The sequence below is a fragment of the Anguilla anguilla genome, chromosome 8 (genome assembly GCF_013347855.1).
Source record: "Anguilla anguilla isolate fAngAng1 chromosome 8, fAngAng1.pri, whole genome shotgun sequence".
Lineage (NCBI taxonomy): Eukaryota > Metazoa > Chordata > Actinopteri > Anguilliformes > Anguillidae > Anguilla > Anguilla anguilla.
Window position 1 is genome coordinate 30,013,560 of NC_049208.1, and position 23,036 is coordinate 30,036,595.

Sequence of the window (23,036 nt, forward strand, 5' to 3'; positions counted from 1 at the left end):
CACAGCTACACTGTTACTGTGACAAACTGGGGGAGAATAGCCACAAAAATACTTGGATTTGTTGACTTTTCTTATTATTTACCAGACATATGAAATTGTGTTCTATAGTTTCATGTGGTGGTGCCCGTGGTGCCCTTTATTGGAAATGAATTGTGGATGGATCAGTGTATGCTTTGTTTGAGAACTGGATTTGACTGTAGACCCTGGAACTACTGAGAACCTGGACTGGATTTTGTACTTTGGAATGACCTTGGATTACGGCACTGCTTTGTGTTTTTGGTTTGCACCTGGGCAAGCTGCTTAGCAGCCCCGGTATAGAGGGGAAAACTCTGAGTACAGTTGGTCTCCAAAACAGAGATAGGCTTTTGTTTTTTCTTTCTTCATTTTTGAGTTCAATAAAAGTATCAGTAAATTTACTGAATCTTGAACTAACTTGTTTGTCTGTCAGATCATTACACCTCTCCCTGACCTGTGGTTGCCTTTCCTCAGTTCTTGCTACAGTTGGTAGAGAATGTGGGGAGGGCCCCCCTGGTGCATTGGTAGAAGAATTACAACCTTGCAATAGGATAACAGTTCGTAGTTTTGTCATTAAGGAACGACTGTCGGAGCATCGCTTAAAAACCAACCCAGCTCAACAAGCAAGGCATGATGAATTTATTGCGGAACAACGACAGCAAATTGCACTCCTGAATGCATTAATTTTACATGCAACCCCCACATAATGTCATTGTATGACTCGGGATATGTATGTATTTTTTACATTTTGATGATGCCCATGCTCAACCGATAACTTCTGAATGGTATGGTATGGTGCCTAAAGGCAGTCTAGCTAAAATAACGAGCAAAGGACAACATTAAAGAGTGTCTTTCTATTGCAAAGACACATACTGAATCCATCCATCCATTATCAATACCTGCTTATTTTGCAGGGTCACGGTGGGTACTGGAAGGTCCAAGCATGCATTGGGCGAGCGGAAGGAATATACCTGGGACAGGCTGCCAGGACAGGTCGCAGGGCACACTCACCATTCACTCACACACTCATACCTATGGGCAATTTAGAGTCTCCAATTGTAGGCCTACCTGTACTGCCAAAAGTAAAGGAATCTGAAAGCTGAATACGGCTGCTGCTCATAAAAAAGGAAAACACAGTTTCTTGTGTTCACTTGCGTTCCACTGGCTGCTTCTTTGAGCAGAAATTTGGTTCACACTGCACATTAATTTTTAAAAAATCAAAATTCAATCATTAAACCCATGAACTAAAACTTCCAGTCTGTAGCTGACGGTACTTTTAACGACACCTGCCATTTTGATCATGATTTTCATGAAGCATTCGCCATTACACATAGCCTACATCTTTAAGTTAACTTACACTTTGCCACATCCACCATTTCTCAATGTACTCAAACCGCATGACCTGTCTCTTTAGGACATAAAATGCACTAGTAATTCATCATTACTACGTATCTCAATTGAAGCGTAAAAACGTGGTCTCTGTAAGCATTTTTCCGTTTTACTGCCACAAACGCCATTTCGAACGCTACCATCAGGAAGCTAACTTAAAACACAAATTCGCATTAACTTTTTCAAAGAATACAGTACGGTTCTTCGGCAGCTTACAATGCAATAACAGTAAGGTTTTGAAGTTAAGAAATGGGTACTTACTGACCTACTAAAAAAAGAAGGAAAGCACAGTTCCTCCTGCTCAGCTAGCTACTTTCTTGAGCCAAACTGCCGCGCCTTTCCAATAAAAATGCAATGGCGCCCTCGGCAGGATACATGTGAAATATCCCTGGAAGAACACGTCCTAGCTGATACGTACAGCATAGACTACCAGTACAGAAAGTAATTATTAACCAAACTGAAAATAAAAAAAAGTCTTCCCCAATCCCACCGAACCTTGTTTTTCATTTAGAACTTGCCTAATTTACAGATCGCTACACACACAAGGCACTGTCTATATCATAAATCATTCATCAAAATCTAGCTAAATCTCGGCTTGCCAGAACACACGAACTCCACACAGAAAGAGGCAGGCTGAGATTCAAGCTGTGAGGCAACAGTGCCACCCACTGTAACACAGTGCCGCCTATTCTTCTTCTTCTTCTTCTTAATAATAATAATAATAATAATAATAATAATAATAATAATAATAATAATGCATTGAATTCATGATGTGCTTTTCATGCATCCAAAGCACTAGATGCACACAATTGTTCAAACATATGGTGTGGTCATTAAAAACTGAAAGTGTAACACAGCTGAACTGCAGATTATTTCCACTATAAATGATTACCATTTGACACTTTGATGTACAGTAACACATAAAGTTTGAATGACAAAGATAAACGGTAAGATTAAAAAACACAGGGCTATGTCACATTAAATAATTTAGGAATCATTGGGTAGAATTGCTTTGGAATAGACCTTGTTTAATTTGTGTGAGCTAAGACAGTCAATATGGTTTGGGATCTTTTTTCAACGGGCCTATATTGGGTTACAGAGATTTGAAGTGGGATTGTTTGAAAACATTACAATAAAATTTCTAAGAAATGGGGTAGGACATAGATCAGGACCCCTTCCGTCATATTAAAGTGTCAAAGGTTTGATACCCTTTAATTTAGGAGATAAATTACAATCTAATTAAATAAGCCTGTGTATTACATAAACAATTTGGAGTGGGATTGTTTGAAAACGCCAGAATAATATTTCACTCAAATCAGGTCACTTCAGGACCTCTCCAGTCATAATCAAGTGTCAAAAGTTTGAGATCTTTAAATTTCAGGAAGAAATTGCAATCCAATAGGCCCCTTTTTCAATAGGCTTATATTACTGTTTTGGTTTAAATAGACCGTTTGGAGTTTTATTTGCAAAACTGTGCAGTAATATTTCATCCACATCATTCAGGCTATTAGGCTAGTTCCTGTTCTCTCATACACTCGTGATACAATGTTGAGACAAAAAGAATTTGGGGAGAAAAAATTGTAACTTGGTTATGTGATATTTCCTAATTACAGCCTTTAAAATACATGCGAAGTGAACGTAGCCTAAATTAGAAATAAAAAATTATACACTGTGCAAACGTGCAAGGAAGAAAGTGAGAGCGTTACTCAACGATTTAAGATCGACCGTCAATTTCGAATCGGAAACTGCGAATCGCGATCAAACTTCAGCTTCGTGTTGTCTTTCTTGTAGTTGTACAAGTTTGCAACTGTGTATTCTCACAATAACGTACAGATTTGTGAAACCATTTACATATTTGTGAATCCATTCTACAGATTTGTGAAACCATTCACAGATTTGTGAATCCATTCTACAGATTTGTGAATCCATTGTAGAGTTTGTGAAACCACATGCCGATTCGTGAATCCATTGTAGAGATTTTGGATTTTTGCTACAAAAATACCTCTATACTTCAAACATTCCCCTCCTAGATGCCAGTATGTAGAAACACTTGATTTGTGAAGCGTTCTTGGGAAATGTGTTGCAGAGGGAAGTCAAAAGAAACCGAGCCAGCCAGGAGTCGAACCTAGAATCTTCTGATCCGTAGTCAGACGCGTTATCCATTGCGCCACTGGCCCAGACAGAAATGTATAATGATAGACGTACATCTTGTGTTACTGTACAAAACTGTGTACGTTTATTTATGCGTATTTTACAATTGTAATTATGTGGTTCAAAATATATTATTACAATCGTGCATTCCAATTTACGCAATATGTGCAAATGCCAATAAACGCCGGACAACGGAGTTAGTGTGAATCTTCCGTGTCTCTCGCTTTATTACTGACACGTCACTGAGGTCAGGGAGACACTGAAGTAAAGATGGCGACCGCCTACCAGAGCTTCAATTTGTGAGTATGATATTTCACCTTTTATAATTAGGATAACGTCCTTTTACAGCTAATACAGAATGTATAGCAACTTTGTTAATTACAACCAATGAGTTCATTAGATTGTTTGACGATCTGGCTAATAGCAAGGCGACGTTAGCATTCGTCGGCGCTGTTTGCAACTGTCATTGCCATCGGTTCTGTTACTTTACTGCCAAATGCTAGCACCAGGTAGTTATTACAGGCTAACTTAGATACTAGGAAGTGATGCTCATTGGCTACAGTGAGCTATATTACTCGCTAAGGGAATTAATTATGACTAGCTTGCTCGCGAAAGTATCTAACGTGTCCATTCGTATTCATAAAACTGCACAATCTGGTCTGTTTTTATTGAAGCAACTGGCTGCTATGTCGTCATTTTGAAATGTTGCTAATCATGAGGTGGTTTCCTGTAGCTAACACTGGCTACCTTACTAGTAGTAAAATTCTGTAAGCCACTGTGTAGCCACCTAGCTCCGTGTAGTCTAATGCACGTTATAAGAATGGTTTCGAGAGTCCAATTTTTAAATGGCTACGAAGTTTCGTCGGGATGCGGTATAGATACATAGATACAAACAGTACAAGTCGTTTTATTTCGCTCGCTTGGATGTGATCTCAGATGTCGTTTTGCTGCATTCTTTTTCGTTTGGGCATATGTACGGCGCTACCCAACTTCGTTTGGTAGCCTACAGTACATGTCTTTCATCTAGATCTAGGCAACTGTATAATTTATGGTCCACATATAATCATACCACGGAGTTATGCACGGTATCACCTTGGCACCAATGAGCGAATGTCATTTCATGTTTATATGAGGCTACAGAATGACATGCTATTCAGGAATGACCGTAATAATTGTAATTCATTATCAATTAATAGTTGTTGCATAAATTGTTTGGATAGGTGTCTTGCACCAAAGCCCTATTCCGTGGGAATTCCTATTCCCAAGTCAGCTGAAATCAGATGTATTGTTTGCTTATTATGTGCTAGCTGTTACTCAGTCAGGGAGTGAGAGCGCGTTGAGCTAGGAGGCATATTTCCACTTCTCACACAGTTAGCCAGGTCTTGGCCTGTCCTATGCCTAAATATCCAGTATAGCTCGCAAAACAAGACCGACCACAGACAAACCCGTGCTCTCCTCTGAACTTACGTAGTTAAATTCTGCGACGCGTTTTTCAGCCAAGCCTTGTGAGAGAGTGTTTCCTGTGTTGGCCCTGTTCTCAGCATTTGTAGTTTGACCCACGTCCTGTGAATCTGAGCGTCTCAGAAAAGTATGTATTGTGAAATCGGGGGTAAAGGCCTCCAAACAGTGGGTTTGTTGTAAAATGTAAAAGAGCTAAAGGTCCCGTGGTACTGTAAGTAATACTGCACCAAGAATGGCATTAGCCACGGGCTTCACTCTCCTGGGCCTGGCTATGCTGTATGCCAGTTGACCCTCACGGCTATTTGATGCTTGAAATGAACTTTTAAGCAATGTGACAAGGTTAGCTGTTGAAAGGGAGGTATACAACTTTGACTGGTTTGAATTTCAGTGGATGTAATGTCTGTTTGAAAGTCTTTTTCATAAAAAGACAATACTTATGTAGGCAGAACCAGCAGCATTAGCCTCTGATAAATAAGTTAGCTTTGCTCTGGGGTGTATCGGTATTGTACACTGTAAATGATTTCTGTTTCAGATTAGATTGTGCTTTCGCTGAGGTGATGGGAGCCCCTCTCACCCCCATTTGCACTGGCTTTCACTCCAGCTGTTCTTTTAGTGAATTAGGTTTATATGAGCTGTAATCTGAACAGCTAATGATGAAGTAAACTGTGGATGTATACACATTTTCTGAAATGGCGCAGGTTAAGGTTTATAATTAAAAATTGCAGTTCAGTTGTCTGCATCAGCTTGGGTAAACACAATCAATGGCTGTAACAAGAAAACAAACGGTTGATATTTCTTAAATGACATAAAGTTCAAATTGATGGTAAATTAACAAAGAAATCAAACTGATTAAAGGAGATGCTGTAGATAATTTGAAACCCCATTTAGTGTTCACAAGGGAAAACTAAAATCCCAACCCAAAAAATGACACTGCCTCACTTGTTTCTTTTGATGAAAACTCTGTCTCTGCGAGTGGTTGCCAGGTTCTCTCGCAACCTGTGTGTGTTTGTGCATGGTGTTGGCACAGAGCTGACCGTACTGTGACGGGAAGCTGACTGTAGTATAATAGCATCTAAAAAGTCAAGCGTAGAGCCTTACGTCAGACAAGTAATAAATAATATATCTATATAGCAAGTTGTCAATGTCTTATTGCATTGCAATTGCACAGCACAGCAGCTAGGCTAGCTTTTGCTAGCTTGACACAGGTACAGATGGGCTAATGTTACAGAATGGGTTGGGAAAATTCAAGACCCACTACTAAGCCAGCTAGCTTATTATCTACACTACATGACCAAATGTGTGTGGACAGCCCTTCTGATTAGTTGGTTCAGCTACTTCAGCCACACCCATAACAGGTGCATAAAATCAAACATACAGCCATGCAGTCTCCATAGACAAACATTGGCAGTAGAATGGGTCATACTGAGCTGCTCATTGTTTTTCAACATGGCCCTGTCATTAGGTGCCACCTTTCCATGTCAGTTTGTCAGATTTCTTCCCACGGCCAACTGTAAGTGCTGTTATTGTGAAGTGGAAACTCCTAGGAGCAACAACAGCTCAGCTGCAAAGCGGTAGGCTACACAAGCTCACAGAACGGGACCACCAAGTGCTGAAGGGAGGGGTAATAATGGTCTGTGGCTATTTTTCATGTGGTGCTACATGTGGTGAAGAAGGGTAGCCAACTTTGCATCACTTTTGAGCCCTTTCAACTCCCTCAGTTTTCCCCGCCAACCAAAAGCCTGACCAATGTTCTCTCGTTTTCCCACAAGCTTTATCATGACACTTTTGCGATTAATAGTGGGGTTTCTTCAAACTGGTGCTGGTTGTTGTAAAATCCTCATTCATACTGAAAGCCCTGGAGTGAACAGAAAATTCTCTCTTGAATTAGCTGGTTAATACTCATTTTTAACTAATATTAAAATAAATTTTAAATTATTATTTCATAGAATTTATTCAGATGTAGCCTTAGTTTAAAATGAGGTGCTCACTTTCCACTCAGATAGTTATTGATGTGATGTCTGGAGAAGTGCTTCAGGTTTTATAGTTGAAGTAAAGGAGTCTTTTGGAATGTTCTAGTCTTACAGTGCGCTGTCTAGGCTGGTGGGAAAATAAGTCCTTATTTGCCTGTTCCCATCGTTATTCTCTTTACTTCATCCTGTGGGAATGACCTCTGATGTGACTGTATACCCAAGTATTAAGCTCTGAAAACTACAGCCCAGCTGGAGTAGCACTGTTAGGACATGGATGCAACCTTACTGCAATGTTACAAAATATGTTGTTCGCTGTGATTTTGATTAGAATTCCTTCCTGAAAACTGCAGAAGAATTACCTCGGATGAAGTCTGTCTTGGCCCGAAAAGGCGAAAAAGGATCGCCCCCCTAAGAGTGTAGGAGCAGTCAAGTTAGGCTATATGACAGAAGTTGCACAAGCTGGGTGGATAGCACAGAGTGGGAAACTTCTACGCTGCAATGGAATGAGAATGTATTGGCTGTTTTTTTTAAACCCAGTGAATACCAGGCATTTGTGTTGATGGCATGCAAGAGCTGAATATGCTCCCCAGTGCTGGGAGCCACAGAGGATTAGAGGGTATTGCCCAGTAGGACTGGTAGTGTCAAACTGCTGCACTCATGTTAACTGCTAACAGTGGCATGGCCAGCCTTTCACCTCAAGGGCTTTATGGCTGTGCTAATGCTCTACGGTCATAGACCAGTCATTTTATGGTCTCTGCATGAACGCTGAACCTCTGTGCAGGTGAGGAAATGTTCCCCTGCTCCCTGCTCCAAACTTCATTGAAAATGATCCTCACTGCTCCACCTGCAGTGCAGAGTTAATGCAGCCAGGGCTTCATTGTGAGTGCCCAGAGACTGAGGCTAATGTCTGTCTCATCGCAGACTGCTCTGTTCCCGTTAGAGGAGACTGAGAGAATGGCAGCACATGGCAGATTGTTGCACAGTCGCACTTCAAGCATTCCTCCCCAAATCAATGTTTGTTAGGAAAGGGAATGCTGACACACATTTGTATGATCAGCAGTATGCCATAGACATATATATATAAGTCCTAGGGAGTCAGGCCAGCATTCCACATTGGTATAATGCATGTACTGCTGGCTGGAGAAAGTGCAATGATTACTGTCCTTGAGCTGCTTTTTTATTTCTTGAAAGGAGAGTGGACAGGCTGCCCTGCTGTATTTTTTTGCTTTATTGACGGAGAGAAAGCCGAGAGGGTAACGGACAGAGAGAGGATGATGGGTCAGAAGGTGTCTTGGCAGGAATTCACATATGGCTGGAGAGTTGGCCACCCTACACACTGCACCTGTCTTGCCCCTTTTTTATTTCTATATAGAAATATCATGTAGTGCTGTGCACTGTGTAAGCCTCCCATTGTCTGTTCACTTTCGAAAGAGCACAGTAGCAGACCACGTGCTGATTCATCATATGTTAAAGTTAAGGCTCGTGCTGGGAAATGCTGAGGAATTACATTTTAAGAGTCACACATTAACTGCAACGGTCCGGCCATTACTTCAGCATAATGCAGCTTCCTGCAGTTTAGCGTGCTCTTCCTGTGCTCCACAGGCACACCACCCCTGAGAAGTTCTACGTCGAGGCCTGCGATGACGGCACCAATGACGTCCTGGCCATTGACAGGGTGTCCACAGAGATGACACTCACAGGTAAGAGGCGGAGTGTCGCTCGCAGTGCATTGTGGGTACTGTGGCTGAACAAGGAAGGAACTGTTTGTGTAGCCCTTTAGATTTAATCACAGTTGCAGAGTTAGTCCTAATATTAATGTTTCTGCTTTTGCCGTTTTCTTACCAGGTACAAAGGGATTACAATGCTATTATTTTTTCATGTGTCTCAGTTTTTATGTCAAGAGGTTTTAAAAACACTGTGTGTGTGCCTGTGTGTGTTTGTCTCAGTCTCAGAATAGTTACTCAGCTAATGTTTTAATGTTTTTATCTGAGTTGGTCAGATAAATAAATCTTTATGACACCATCTAATTACTAATGGTTAGTTTGCTGTGATGGAGACCGTTGTCCATCACAGCAGTCCGTTGTAGTGTTGTGGATGAACTGTCCCCATGTAAGTATTATGAGTCATCCAAGCCTCACCTCAACCCATGTGGTTTATAACAGACAATGGGCACCAATGCAGGCTCAAGACAGGGATAAGAAAAACTGATGGAAGTAACAAAGCCAATAGCATATTACTGTTTGTAGCTCAGTGGCACGAATGGCACTAGTTACAAGAGCATGTCCCATTGGTTTTTGGTGCTATAAACTGAGCTACAAGTAGACATGTATGTGCTGAAGGTGGTGTCTGTGTTTTCAGGGAGAAAGGACATCCCTCCATCAGCGGTCACCCGGCCCATTTGTGGGATCATGGGAACTATTCGGCTGGTGGCAGGTACGTGTTTCCCAGCTCCGCCCTCTTTCACTAGGCTCGCAACTGTGTGCGCGCTCTGGTTTAGCTAATGAAATGGCGCAGAACTGCAGAAGGTCTAAGACCACACAGACCATGTATTAAAGCTGAGGATATGTGTCCTTACGTGGTTTCATTTGTGGAAGATAGAAAGCCAATGCAACCAAATGAAAATCCACTTTACTTAAGAGTTCCACTTAAAAATGATGAAGGATAATATGTGCATTGTTACAGGTCTGGATAATGAAAACCCTTTAATATATGTCATCCATGAATGGAGTTGCATGCACATGCCTACTGGTTGGTGTTTATTTAAATATGGGCAAAGCAGTGACAGAACCACAGCACGTGTGGTGCTTGTGTGGTCCACTGGCTCTCTGGGGTTGAAGGAAAACAAATGTGTTCAGTGATCTGGGGTTTCCTCTGAGAAAACAGAGAGTCATTGTTGCATGTTAATGGAAATAACGGAGACACAGTCACGTCTGTAAATCATAAATGGAGGACATTGTCAATTGAGGAATCGCAGCTACAGTGACAGTATTAGGAAGCCACAAATACTTTCCACCATCACACATGGAACAATTTTATTAGTGGAGCTGGAACTGGAGGTACAATGATAGTTCTGTGAATAGGTACTGTAGAACTCAGTTATATAGTTTGTGTATGTGTGTGTGTGTGTGTGTGTGTGTGTGTGTACCTGGTGTTTAGTCCAAAAGCCTTGTGGACTGACTGATCTGGAAAATGTAGGCAGTTTTGCAATGGTATTTGAATGATAAATGATAGTTGTGATGTGATTTCCCCCTCCCCAACGCACAGGGATGTACCTCATTGTCATCACCAAGAAGAGGAAGGTCGGGGACCTGTTCGGTCACGCTGTGTGGAAGGCGGTCGACTTTGACGTCATCTCCTACAAAAAGACCGTGCTGCATCTGACCGACACTCAGGTACCAGTACGGTCCCTCAGACCACAGCGGGCCTTTTCTGTCCAATGGGGAAACAGCCAGCATGCACTGTAATCATCAGCAGAAAGCTTGTAACCTTTCATTTTAGGTCCCCTTTGCAACAGTTTCAGTCTCGGTTGTGTTTTCCGGCTCGGATACAGAATGGATGGATTTAACGAGTAAATTAATAAATACAAATACACAAATAATCTTTGCTGTTGGTGCAAGTTTGTATGTGGATTCAGGTGCACAGTGGCAGCTGCCAATCGCCACATGGTTTCTTGTGCTTTGACTGAAAAGAGGCCTTTTTTCCCTCTGCGCGGATTACGGGCTCCCCGCCATCATCCTCTGGAGACGGCGGGACGATCTCGGCGGGACGATCTCGGCGGGATGATCTCGGCGGGATGATCTCTGGTTTCAGGTCAACACTCCGGTGTGCATTATTGAGCAGGGCCCGATCTCCCGGGCTCCTGCTGAAGGAGAGCCCTTTGCCGTGTGCTCACAGCGCGCGTTCCCGGGGTTTCTTTTGGGGTTGTGCTGGATTTGATGTGAATCCACACAGGAGCCATGGCACGCGTGGCCTCGTGTTTCAGAATTACTTTCACGTCGGTGTTCCTCAAGCGTCTCTGTTCATTCGTGTGGTTTCTCATCTGTGGTAATGGCTGTTTTTAGATAAGCTTTGAACCCTCGAGGCTTAAGGCTTACGCGTTTTTCAGTTGCCAAATATGACGTACAGGTCTGTCCACAAAAATAGTCTAAAAATAACAATGCATCTAGTGAAAGTATCTTGTGGTTTCATGGGGAGGTGAGAGCTGAGGCTGCGGTAGGAAATGGTATTTGTTTTTTTAACAGACCATACAATAACAGTGAATTGAATTTGTTTCTGTTTTGCACAACTTCCTTGAAGAAGAGCTCGGGGTCAGGGATGGGGATATGACTAGAACTGGAAGCTTCTGAACAGAAGCCAACGGGAAAAGATCATGTTGTTTTGGCTGGTGTGACATGGCGTGAGGCAAAGACTCCTGCCGCTAACTCACTTAGCGCCCAGATCCTATTAGCTAAAGACCGATAGGGAGTGCAGGGAAGCTGGGATTTGCTGGGGAGATTAAGCAGGCCGCGGGAGAGGCGCGGTCGCGCGCGGCGCAGTGGGGGAGCGGCGTAATGGCGCTCGGGCCGCTGCGCAGCGACACAGCCCATCGCACGCTGAGCCGGGGGTGCGTAACGCAGCGGGGGGGGGGGGGGGGTGTTATGTCCGTCGGCTCTCGCGCAAAAGAAGGCAGCGTTCCGTTTCCCGCCGGGGTGAAGAGGCTCCAGTGACTGCACTGCGGCTCCCTGATGCTTAGCGACGCTTGGGAAGCCACGGGGCTGCAGATTGACTTTGTGGGTTTTATCGCTAACAGACGGTGAATGAAGCTACTAGGTTTAAGCGCATCCCATCTTGCTTACTGACGGACCCTATGGGCGGATTTATTTCCATTGCGGAATGTGCCTGATTGGCATCTCCCGGGGAGAGCGGGTTCAGGATTGGGAGCACTCGGGGTTCAGGAGGCAGCAGGAGTCCCCCTCCTCATCGCGCAGTAGCTGCTCGTCTGGTCAAACAGGACCTGCAGGCTGCCTGTAAAAGCAGCTCCAGTTACACAGTAACCACAGCGCCCCCTGCTGGCAGACTGCAGCTTGAAAAGAAGTGCAGGCTGACTGTACCTCTGAGGTGCTCCATGCTAGTTTGCACCTTTCTGAATTGTTGGTAGGTACTGAAGGTGGGACAGGGCTGGAGTCACGATTGGAGAGCTCATGCATAGAGAAAGGATATGGCTGAACTCATTACTCATCGCTAACTTGAACCCTTCTCCTCCTCAGACGCAGGACAACAAGACCTTTCTGTCGATGATCAACAACGTCTTGACCACAGACGGATTCTACTTTGCCACTGACTATGACCTCACCCACACTCTGCAGCGCTTGTCCAACACCAGCCCCGACTTCCAGGAGATGAGTCTGCTGGAGCGGGTGAGAGAGGAAGGGAGGGAGGGTGAGGAGTGCTGGAACGGGTGAGAGAGGGAAGGGGAGAGAGAGGAAGATGAGTCTGCTGAAGTAGGTGAGAGAGGGAGGGAGAGAAGGAGAGAGAAAGAGGGAGAGGGCGCTGGCTGCTGTAGGGTGGCTGGTTGGCACGGGGCCCTGCACTGCAGAGCTGGGGTGATCAGTGTTGCAGTGTATGGGGCCAGCTCATCCATAATGAACCACTGTTAGTGTAGCTGCAGTGTCCTATTCCCCAACGGTCCTGCCTGCTTTGAGTAAAACAGACAAACACACACACACACACACGTACACACATGCCTACACGCACACAGCCACTAATCAGACCATCCTTCCCTGAGCACTGAGATGCGCATTTACTCACTCAAGGGCTAATCTGATCGCACAGAGCCTGCCTAAGACCTTACACTCATTCTATCTGTCTCACACACACGCACACACGCACACACGCCCACGCACACACACACACACACACACACGCACACATACTTATTAATTCATTTTGTGCGATCATAGTTAATAGGTCATAGTAAGGGCCGCTTCAAGGCAAATTTAAAGGCCCTTCCAGGGCTCTGCTGTGGGGGGGGCATTCATTACTTGGTTCTGATTGGTTGTTTCTGCTTCCTGTAGGCAGATCAGAGATTTGTGTGGAATGGGAACCTCCTGAGGGAGTTCATCGCACAGCCAGAGGTAAGGGTTAAGCTGTTCAGTATTTCACACCATGTTAACACCCATTAGACAAGGAATGTATACACAGGATGAAATTGCATAGCATGTATTAAATCATAAAAGCATGTTTTGTTCCACATGTACTCTACATAAACGTTACCGTAAGTGCCTTGTACTCCTCATTTTCTATGCTGAACATGGCCTACCCTTCCTCCACAGCTACACAGGTTTGCCTTCCCAGTTATCCATGGATGTATCCTTGGCAAATGTTTTGTGACTTTGTGTATATTTGTGGCTATGTTTATAGTAAGGAATGTATTGTAAGCCCTTTTATATGTATGCGTGTGCATAGAAAGGACTTGCACACACACACTGTTTATAGTGGAAAAATGTCTTGTCTGTTTATAGTATAGTTATATTGTAAGCCCTTTTTTATATAAGTTTTAATGTTGTGAGTTTAGCGTTTCTTCAGTAGAAATTCGGCTGCTGTTCTGGTTCAGGAGTTACTAAATGTCTGTTAAATAGAAGCAGACAAAATTGTATTTGGTTCTGAAATATGCACATTTGTGGTGAGAGAATGGGCTGTTGAAAATCACCTGGAGGATTTGTCCGTGTCAGCCGTCTGGCTGCCGATGATCATTTCTCCGGTTTAGACTATAGGTGGCAGCAGAGGTCACTACATAACATAACTCCAAATGCTACCTATATAGAACAGTGGATATAAGCGCAAGAACCTTAAGTTAGTCTAAATGAATTTAACTCAATCCTGTATCCAAAAAGACATGGCATAGACTTGTTCATTCAGAAGCCCAGGATTAAGGTTGGATTTAATTAGATATCCTGCAGACCATTTAAACAGCAAGCCTTACTATTACATTTAATTGAATCGCTCAGAGGAGATTACCAGACTCTTGGATACTGTGGGTGGGATACCCTTTCTTGCGTTTTGTGACTAAGATGAATGAACAGAGTTTCTGTAAAGCCCTTGACTCCTCTACATGTAGTCATCGCTATGAAGTCCTGCTGCATTAATGGGAAGATCTTTGACTGGATGATCATCTCCAGAAGGAGTTGTTTCCGGGCAGGCGTGCGATACTACGTGAGAGGTGAGGCCACATTCACTGACCGGGCTCCCTGTGAGCGTAGGCCCAGAACATCACGGGGTAGAATCCCGGGTTTGTAAGCATGGTTTTGTGGTGATGCTGTTGTGACGTGATTGGTTTGAATCATAATCGAGCAGTGCTTCTGGACTCTCTAGAACGGTCTTCATTTCACTTTCCCAAACGGCCACCATGTGATTGAATAGGCAGATGAACAGAGGTGTCTCTTGGTTGCTCCCTGTTAGGCATTGACTCGGAGGGACATGCTGCTAACTTTGTGGAGACTGAGCAAATTGTCCAGTACAATGGGGGAAAGGCTTCATTTGTGCAGGTGAGTCCAAATTCATAAGCCTTTTGAAACCGCTAATAACACATTGCACGTTTTACAGTGTTCGTAGATCTCACGGCAGAGCTAAACTTTGTACACAAATTAAGTTATATTTTTAAGCATGTTTTAGCGAAAGAGTTCACATTCACCTTGATGGCAGGTAGCTCCTCTGACAGAAATGAATGAGATCTTGTCCAAGTTGATTGCAGTTTTTCCCTCTCTTCCTCTCTCCCTCCCCCTCCCTTCTTTAGACTCGAGGATCCATGCCTTTCTTCTGGTCCCAGAGGCCCAACCTGAAGTACAAGCCCAAACCCCAGATCGGCAAAAACACCAATCATGTGAGGCTTTGCAGCTTTTAATTTAATATGGCTGATAAATCACATGACATGGCCGCCAGTTACATGACACTTCTGGAATTTTTTCAGCATTACCCTGCCCCTATGCATGGTTTATTTGACTTAAATTAAAATTCTCACTATTGTACGAAGCTTCATTCATAATATTACATTACATTACAGGCATTTAGCAGACGCTCTTATCCAGAGCGACTTACACAACTTTTACATAGCATTTTTACATTGTATCCATTAATACAGCTGGATATATACTGAAGCAATTTCGGTTAAGTACCTTGCTCAAGGGTACAACGGCAGTGTCCTTACCCGGGAATCGAACCTGCGACCTTCCGGTTACAAGCCCAGTTCCTTACCCACTGTGCTACACTCCGCTACACTTACTTGCGCTTTCTCATAATGGAATGATGAGGTATTGATAATGGATTCAGATCTACAACCCATTAATAGTAGCATTCTGTAGCATGCTGTGTCATATCAGCAGATGGTAGTTTTGTACAGTTACCAGAACCATGCCGTCACTCTCACCATTAATATGAATTGATATAAACAGTCATAATACAGTAAATGGGTCTGTGGGATTCAGGGCTTTGCTGAATAATGATCATATTATTTCTTCAACAGTTGGATGGCTTCCAAAGACATTTTGACTCCCAGATCATCACCTATGGGAAACAAGTGATTTTAAACCTGGTGAGCTTACTGATTTCCACGCATGTTGAGTTGTAGAGAGTCCCTGAATGCAAGAGTGATGTGCCTGTGTTGGCAAATGAGTGTTTCTGATTCCATCGCTCTGTTTCCAGGTCAACCAGAAGGGGTCGGAGAAACCCCTCGAGCAGGCCTTTGCTAGGATGGTGTCCAATCTGGCCAACGGCATGATAAAGTAAGTGCCAGACCTTCCTTCAGTGTCGATTTGTTCAGCCTCCTCTGGGCTTCACCAGGTTTTGCCTGTTGAAGGTGTTGGGTTGCTATGATAAGAACCCCAACTTTTGCATTCGCCATACTGTGCGCCCACATTGCATACTCCCTGCTTAACGGCGCTGTTTTCACACAGGTACATAGCGTTTGACTTCCACCAGGAGTGCAGTCGGATGAGGTGGGACCGGCTCCAGATCTTGGTGGACGCCGCGTCTGAAATGCAGGATGACTTTGGGTAGGTATCCCCTGGCTTCCTATAGGCAGCTGGGACGGAGGAAGAGGAGTAGGGAACAGACGTGGGTCAAATACATATTCGTTTTGGATTCAAGTGCTTTTCTACGCTTTACTGATCTTGTCTAGTGTATTGGAACCAATGAAATAGTCTCAGAAAGTTCAAACCCCGCCTTCTAGCCATATTGGCAGGCTCAATTACACAAGACAAGATCAATAGAGCACAGAAAAGTATTTGAATTCAAAACAAATACGTATTTGACCCAGGTCTGGTACGGAAGGTTACTGAATGTATTGTATGTGTATCATTTACTTCAGTTTAAAATCAGGTGATTAAATGCTATTCAGATGGCAGTGAGGGTTTTTTTTGTTCTACACTGATGAGTAAGCATGGGGATTCTATCTATTAGTTCCTTTCTCTGCCTGTGTCTCTAGTCACATTCCAAAGGTCCCCTCCTCCCTCTGAACTTTAATCAGAACACAGCAGAGCCATGTGTGCTCAGCATTGACCAGAGATCAGTGTTACTGATGGGGGCAGGGAGGGAGGGAGGCAGGGCTTCCATTGGTCTGCTGCCTTCCCTCTCAAGTCACATGGCCCGTCTGTCCCACAGCTACTTCATGGTGGATGCGGATGGGAAGGTGCTGATTCAGCAGGAAGGCACATTCCGCAGCAACTGCATGGACTGCCTGGACCGGACCAACGTCATCCAGAGCCTGCTGGCCCGCCGCTCGCTGCAGTCCCAGCTACAGGTCAGGGGGCACATCCAACACTCCACATGGAGCGGATGGTCACGTCATTTATATTCGTCTGGGCATTCGGGAAAGAACAGGAATGTTAGCTGGCCAGTCTCCCCTTGTGTTCACGCTGCAGATGTTTTTCGAGTCCGTTTATGCAGAGGCTACGCAGCGGGCTAATTTCCAGGATGAGGATGAATGGGGGGTGGAGGAGGGGGGACTCGGGAGTTGATGTTGGTGATTGTACAGAAAGGTAATCTCGATAGAGGCATCGGCTCAGGCTGATACGCAGACAGCGGTGCCGCAGCCCCGGCAGCGGGTGACTCCGCCCTGTTTTCACAGAGACTGGGCGTGCTGCACGTGGGCCAGCGCGTGGAGGAGCAGGCCGACTTCGAGAAGATCTACAAGAACGGTAAGGCCCCGCCTGCGGGAGTGTCTCGCGGCCTGCCCCGCCAGATCCTGCCAGACCCCCCCCGCCGCTGCTCTAACCTCCGACCTCTCTCTCTGTCTCGCCAGCGTGGGCCGACAACGCCAACGCCTGCGCCAAGCAGTACGCCGGAACCGGGGCGCTCAAGACCGACTTCACCCGGTGAGAAATCCACCCAGTAACCACATCCACACCACAAGGGCTGCGAATGCACTGCAGGCCACTTTGGAGCTGGGCAGGTGGGTGGGTAGTGATGCTGGTGATTGACAGCGTGACATCACTGAGGCTTCCGTCTCCTCCCACAGGACAGGGAAGAGGACCCAGTGGGGACTGGTGATGGACGGCTGGAACTCCATGATCAGATACTACAAAAATAACTTCTCTGATGGCTTTAGACAAGTGAGTCTTTACCTTGCACCTGGGGTCTGTGTGTGAGATGCCCTGCTGTGTGCGTTTGGTCTCACTCTGTTCGTTTTGTTTGTAGGACTCTATTGATCTGTTCTTGGGGAACTACGCTGTAGATGAGGCGGATGGACACACACCGCTCCACGTCCAGAAAGACTGGAAGTTCCTGACGGTTAGTTCCGATTCCAACCGACTGCAGGGAGCATTACAGTGGAGCAGGACTAACTGGGGGCTCTCATGTCTGAAAACAGAGTGGTCTCTTACTGTACTTTTGATGGCCAGATTGGAAGAACTGTGCATGTTTGAATGTTTAGTTTTTTTCCCCTATTTTTTCTCTAAAATGGAATGGCTATTTATAACCGTAGGCTTGTGAAGTTGCTACAACATCAATTTGGGCACACAATATTCACACCCTCGTATCACAAAAACCACATCCTTGTATCACAAATCCCTCCGGGACTGGAGTTAGAGACCCCTGCTCTAGGGGGCACAGCCAGCTGCTGCTCTTACCCTCCCTATTAGCAGTCTGCTAGCTGAACTGTGTAGTTTCGGTATCCGAGGACTGCTCTGTTGACGTAGTTAGCACAGGCGTACTGAAGGTGCCAAATCAACCGGTCTGTCCAAATTCTGTTCACTCCTGCCCGCAGTGGGAATTGCCCAGGCTTATTCCTGACTGTAGGGCATGTCACCGTGCCAGGAGCACTCCTCTTCGCTGGGTACTCCCATGTTTGAATGCAACTAAACTTTATCCATTGCTGACTGAGGTAATAGTTTGGAATGTGGCCGTTTCCCTGGATTGTATTGGTGAAGTAATAGTTGGTTTTTCTGTTGATTCCACAGCTCCCTATCATCATGGTGGTCGCATTCTCCATGTGCATAATTTGCCTTCTCATGGCTGGTGAGTTTGACCTTTTCTTATTTTTTTCATTTTGATTCAGGTCCACTGAAATGCCTCTGGAAGTATAAGCCACTTTCCTCCTTGAGGAAGCCCAGTATCCAGGGTTAGAATAGAGACCAGACTTAAATGCTATTCCTGAGGCTGTGATGCTGTTCAAGCCTGTGCGCAGACACCGTTGGTGCCGCGCTCAGTGGTGTTGGTGTTGGTGCCGCGCCCGTTGGTGTTGGTGCCGTGCTCAGTGGTGTTGGTGTTGGTGCCGTGCTCAGTGGTGTTGGTGTTGGTGCTGTGCTCAGTGGTGTTGTGCTGCCCTCTCCCCCAGGTGACACGTGGACGGAGACCCTGGCCTACGTGCTCTTCTGGGGCTCGGCCAGCGCCACCACGGCCGCCGTCATCCTCTTCAACGGGAAGGAGTTTGTGGACGCGCCCAAGCTGGTGCAGAAGGAGAAGATGGACTGAATGTGTGTGTGTGGAAAGCAGCTCGGTCCTGCAGACTCTTCCTCTGTCACCTCCTCCTCTTCCTCGTCCTCCCAGCTGCACCAGGCCTGGAGTCTGTACTGACCTGCTCTCCACACTGTTCTCACACTAGTTTTTTTTTCTTTTTTTTTTCTTTTTTACTCCTGTTTCAGAGCTGCTGTTACTCCTCCAGGAAACGCGTGGGTGGGTGTGCACACTGTTTGTCTCTATCCCATAAGTCCTTGCTCTCAACCAGCACCAGGCCTGGTGCCTGTAGTCACCCTATCCCTGCACTGTTGTTTGTTTCTAATCCCACAGTTTCTTGCCCAATTCAGCATGCTCGTGGGGTCTTTACCAACCCTCTGTCCACACTAGATCCTATCCCAGAATCCCTTTCACTCCTGTAGGAAGCACCTCGCTTCTCTGCCTCATATCTCACTATTGAGAGAAACCTTGAAAAGGGTTGAACTATTTGTCTTTCATGACTGGTAGGGGAAGGGGTTCTTATCCTCCAAAGATATTCAACCTGTATTTCTTACCATCTCATTAGGAGGTAGAAGGCTCTTTAATAGAGAAGCAGTCCCAATCTGTAGGCTGCTGAGTGGAGTGGATACAGATGGGTTCCAGTTACTTTCTATTGTAATAATTTCCATAGAATGCTTTTGCACTGCTGTAATTTCATAGGAATAGTTCTTAAGTTATGCAAAAACATAAGCATATAACTGTAATTGAGTCTATAATCCAGTATAGTCTCATAGTCTCACCATGGTTAAGCCATGAGAACAGCCTGGCACATGCATTACTCTCATCCAAACCCGGAATGAATTTTTAAACTTCAAGTTAAATACGGCTTTCTTTTGACTTCATTTTTTATTCTTCCTCTTTATACAGCAGTCCGCACTGAAAGTGCATAATAGAAATACCCCTGTTCAGCTGTATGTCTCTTTAAGGAAAATGATAAACTGTCATTCCTCTGCACTGTGAATGTGGCTCCACACCATACGCATATTGTGACATCACTGTTAGAGGCTCCTGGAAGAACCAATCATGCCCTTCATTTTTAAGGGGGAATGTGTGAGAGAAATGCAGATGGAATAACACTGTGCATTCCGCGCACGAATGGCACAAGCTTTCTGGTAATATAGTGTTCTTGTTGAATTAGGACCAATGTTTTTATTTTTTTTAAATCAGCTCATAGAGACATTGCACAGCCGTTTGGCCTCCACTAGGCCTCTGGTGCCCCGTGTGGCAGGGAGGTGGTATGTCCATTTTCTACCTGCGTCGTTCTCTCTCATTCCACTGACTACAGCCTCACTCTGACCCCTGCTGCTCCTGGGAAATGGGAGAGGGGTTTGTTGGGAGACTGGTTTTTAGGAATTCAGTAAGTGCTTCTCATTCTGCTACTGGCTTTCAGAATGGATCCAGACCAATCGGAGAATGTAGAATATTTTTACTATGCTTTGTTCTGTCTCCTCTCTTGCTGTTGATTTAGTGGTCCAAAGCGTGATACTGTACACACGCTGTGTCGAGTGCATCCATCACGCTGTACTATAGTTGCCATGTTTTACAGTCTTCGGTATAAAGATGGTATCACTTGCTTGTGTGCGTCGGCTAATTTTAACCCTTTAGTGCACACAATGTACTTTTTCATTTACGAGGCATACTTCTATCCTTTGTTTAAAAAAAGGAGTTTACCTTTATTTGCTATTGAAAACATTGCTTTATTAATAAAGGTTTGATGCAGCTGAATTTTAGGCTTGATTGCTAAGCAACAAAACGATGAATTCTTGACCAACTTAAGCTTGTCTACTGTGCAACCTCTATGTATAAATATGACTTGTAAAGTGTACATTTTAGGTAATCTATGTATCATATACATTTCCTTGTAATTATGTACTGTATATTTTACATTGAGATTTGTATGCAGAATAGTTGTCAAAGCAAGTCATGCACAATGATGGCAGTTGATCCACCTTTGCTTGTAATTTGGTGACATCTAGATGCCATGGATACGATTAATACTAAGTGTGGAGTTGCATCACTATTGACAGCTTTGCTGCATTCAAAAGATTTTTTTTCTGATTATTTAGTTAGGTATGACTTCAACAACGTAAGTCTGCATTCTGGGGGAAAAGATGATGGGAAAATATTTTTTCTCAGTTTTATTTTGCGCAATAATTCTCTCACCGATGCGTTCTTTCCCCCCCTCTATTACAAAATGAACGCGTAACAAAATTTAGCGATTTAAAAATGAGTGTTTTCCTTTTTCATTTGATAATTATGAATCATACTGTTTAAGAGGAAGGGTTTTCTTTCAAGTAAATTTGTAATAAAAGCCATGATAAGATCACTATATGAACGGGCATCCATTCCAGTGTTGTTCTTTACATTCTGGTCCGATCTTCCACCCTCAGTGTTTGTGACTTGTTGAATCTGTTATGAGGTACAATTAATGCCTTAAATATGAATTTTCTTTTGTGGCTAAAGAAAACAACCCATTTTGGGCAGATGATTATATTGCTTTGTAATTGCCCACCACTGTGGCCCTTGAAGAATATTTGTTCATTCATATCCCCTTTGTATACAAAATCCTGCTTGCATCAGATATCCCTTGGCATGTTTTCAGTGAACTCTTTCAGTGAGTCCATTTCCTCTAGACAATTGACTTTCTACTTGAAATTTGCATGGGGTTGGATCTAGGAAACTTTCAACCCAGGAAAAGTGCTTGGCTGGATGTATGAACTGTATGAATCTATAAACCTGTCTTTGAGGGCCCATTGGCTTGGCTTGTTTTCATTTACATCCAACTTTACACTTTCCCTGCTGATTTAATGTTCACTGTTGCATTGCTATGAGTATTTTTCTCATTCTTGGGCATTACCATAAATGTTTTAGGTTAGTGGAGAGCACTTTCCATTTGAACAGGGTATAAAAACAACATTATTTTACAGGCATCGTTCTTTGGGGGTTTTTCATTGCATTACGCCACATTACAAGTTTTATATGATCCTTGGGATGATCTTGGATATTTGTGTTTGGGAGCATTTTGTGTACTCATTTGGGCCTTGACTTGGCGCATGATCAGGTGATCTTTTACAGAACGATGGGCTTGAGTGATTACATTACTAATTAGAGGATGAAGTAATGGTCTAGTAGATAATATCTTTAAGATATCCTGATATTTTTTATGTACATTGTTCTGTCTGAACTACATTCTCGTCTTGCATACTCTATCCATGAGATGACCGAGAGGTTTCACATTGATAATGAAAATTGATAAACTGCATTGTTGTAGATATACTATGACAGAGTAAAGTGTAAGAATGTTACTGTACTCTATTCATTCTCTTGTGCTTCCCTAATTTTAAATGAGAGCAGTTGCAGTGTGGGTCCATCATGGAATTTAAGTTAATAATGGTAATAAAACTTTCTTTCCTGGTGCATTTGAAGGTTCTGTCACTCATGGAGGTGTCAACATCACTGATTTTATTTTATTCTTTTGTCTTTCCAGTTCTCTGTTGTTCCATTCTTTGAGGTGATTTGTTTATGGTTTCTTTTATTTCAAATTGAATAAAGACTCAGATGAGAAAATAACCAAAGGAAAATGTGATTTTTTTTATTGTGGCATGATTTACTTGTCATGTTCAGTTTTGAACAATTTAGCACCTGCCATTCATTTTTACCATTACATTGAGCTACTGTAAATACAGTAACATACTGATAAAATACCCCTTATGAGACCTACTCACAATTTGTTTTTCTCAGGGATTTGGTGAAGATCAGTCTGTGGAATAAAATTCTTGAAATGCCAAAACCGATTAGCCAGACTACAGAAATTAACAAAGTGAAAGCTGACTGAATTGTTGCCCACAATCACAAGTGACTCAAAAAAGGTACGGGTAAGAACTTTTTTTATTTTTACTGTTATGCAAAAATGTGTTGCACATTCCAGAATGCCACTCTTTTGCAGTGGTGCCACAGCATTTGGCGTCAGCAAAAAATATAATATGAAAATGTCCGTAATTACGATAGATATTTAGTTTTATGTTTATTATGTTGGAACATGATTTCGCACCCCCTTAAACCCCTTGTTCTGCGTGCGGTTTTTTC

General features: G+C 43.8%; 1 protein-coding gene and 1 non-coding gene across 2 annotated transcripts; one reads left to right on the forward strand and one right to left on the reverse strand.

Annotated features, from left to right (window-relative positions):
• Positions 1 to 3,508: 3,508 nt before the first annotated feature.
• trnar-acg lies at positions 3,509 to 3,581 on the reverse strand. Its single transcript has one exon. It is a non-coding gene; the product is annotated as a tRNA-Arg (tRNA).
• A 185-nt stretch (positions 3,582 to 3,766) lies between these two features.
• Positions 3,767 to 22,520, forward strand: LOC118233840 (phosphatidylinositol-3-phosphatase SAC1-B). Its single transcript, XM_035429852.1, has 20 exons — positions 3,767 to 3,854; positions 8,589 to 8,686; positions 9,345 to 9,419; positions 10,251 to 10,378; positions 12,233 to 12,382; positions 13,040 to 13,099; positions 13,298 to 13,331; positions 14,083 to 14,184; positions 14,424 to 14,509; positions 14,758 to 14,844; positions 15,484 to 15,552; positions 15,663 to 15,742; positions 15,914 to 16,012; positions 16,620 to 16,758; positions 17,086 to 17,155; positions 17,260 to 17,332; positions 17,476 to 17,569; positions 17,655 to 17,747; positions 18,416 to 18,473; positions 18,793 to 22,520. Exons 1-20 carry the CDS (start codon positions 3,826 to 3,828, stop codon positions 18,927 to 18,929), a joined length of 1,761 nt encoding a protein of 586 aa, XP_035285743.1. The 5' UTR covers positions 3,767 to 3,825; the 3' UTR covers positions 18,930 to 22,520.
• Positions 22,521 to 23,036: the final 516 nt, after the last annotated feature.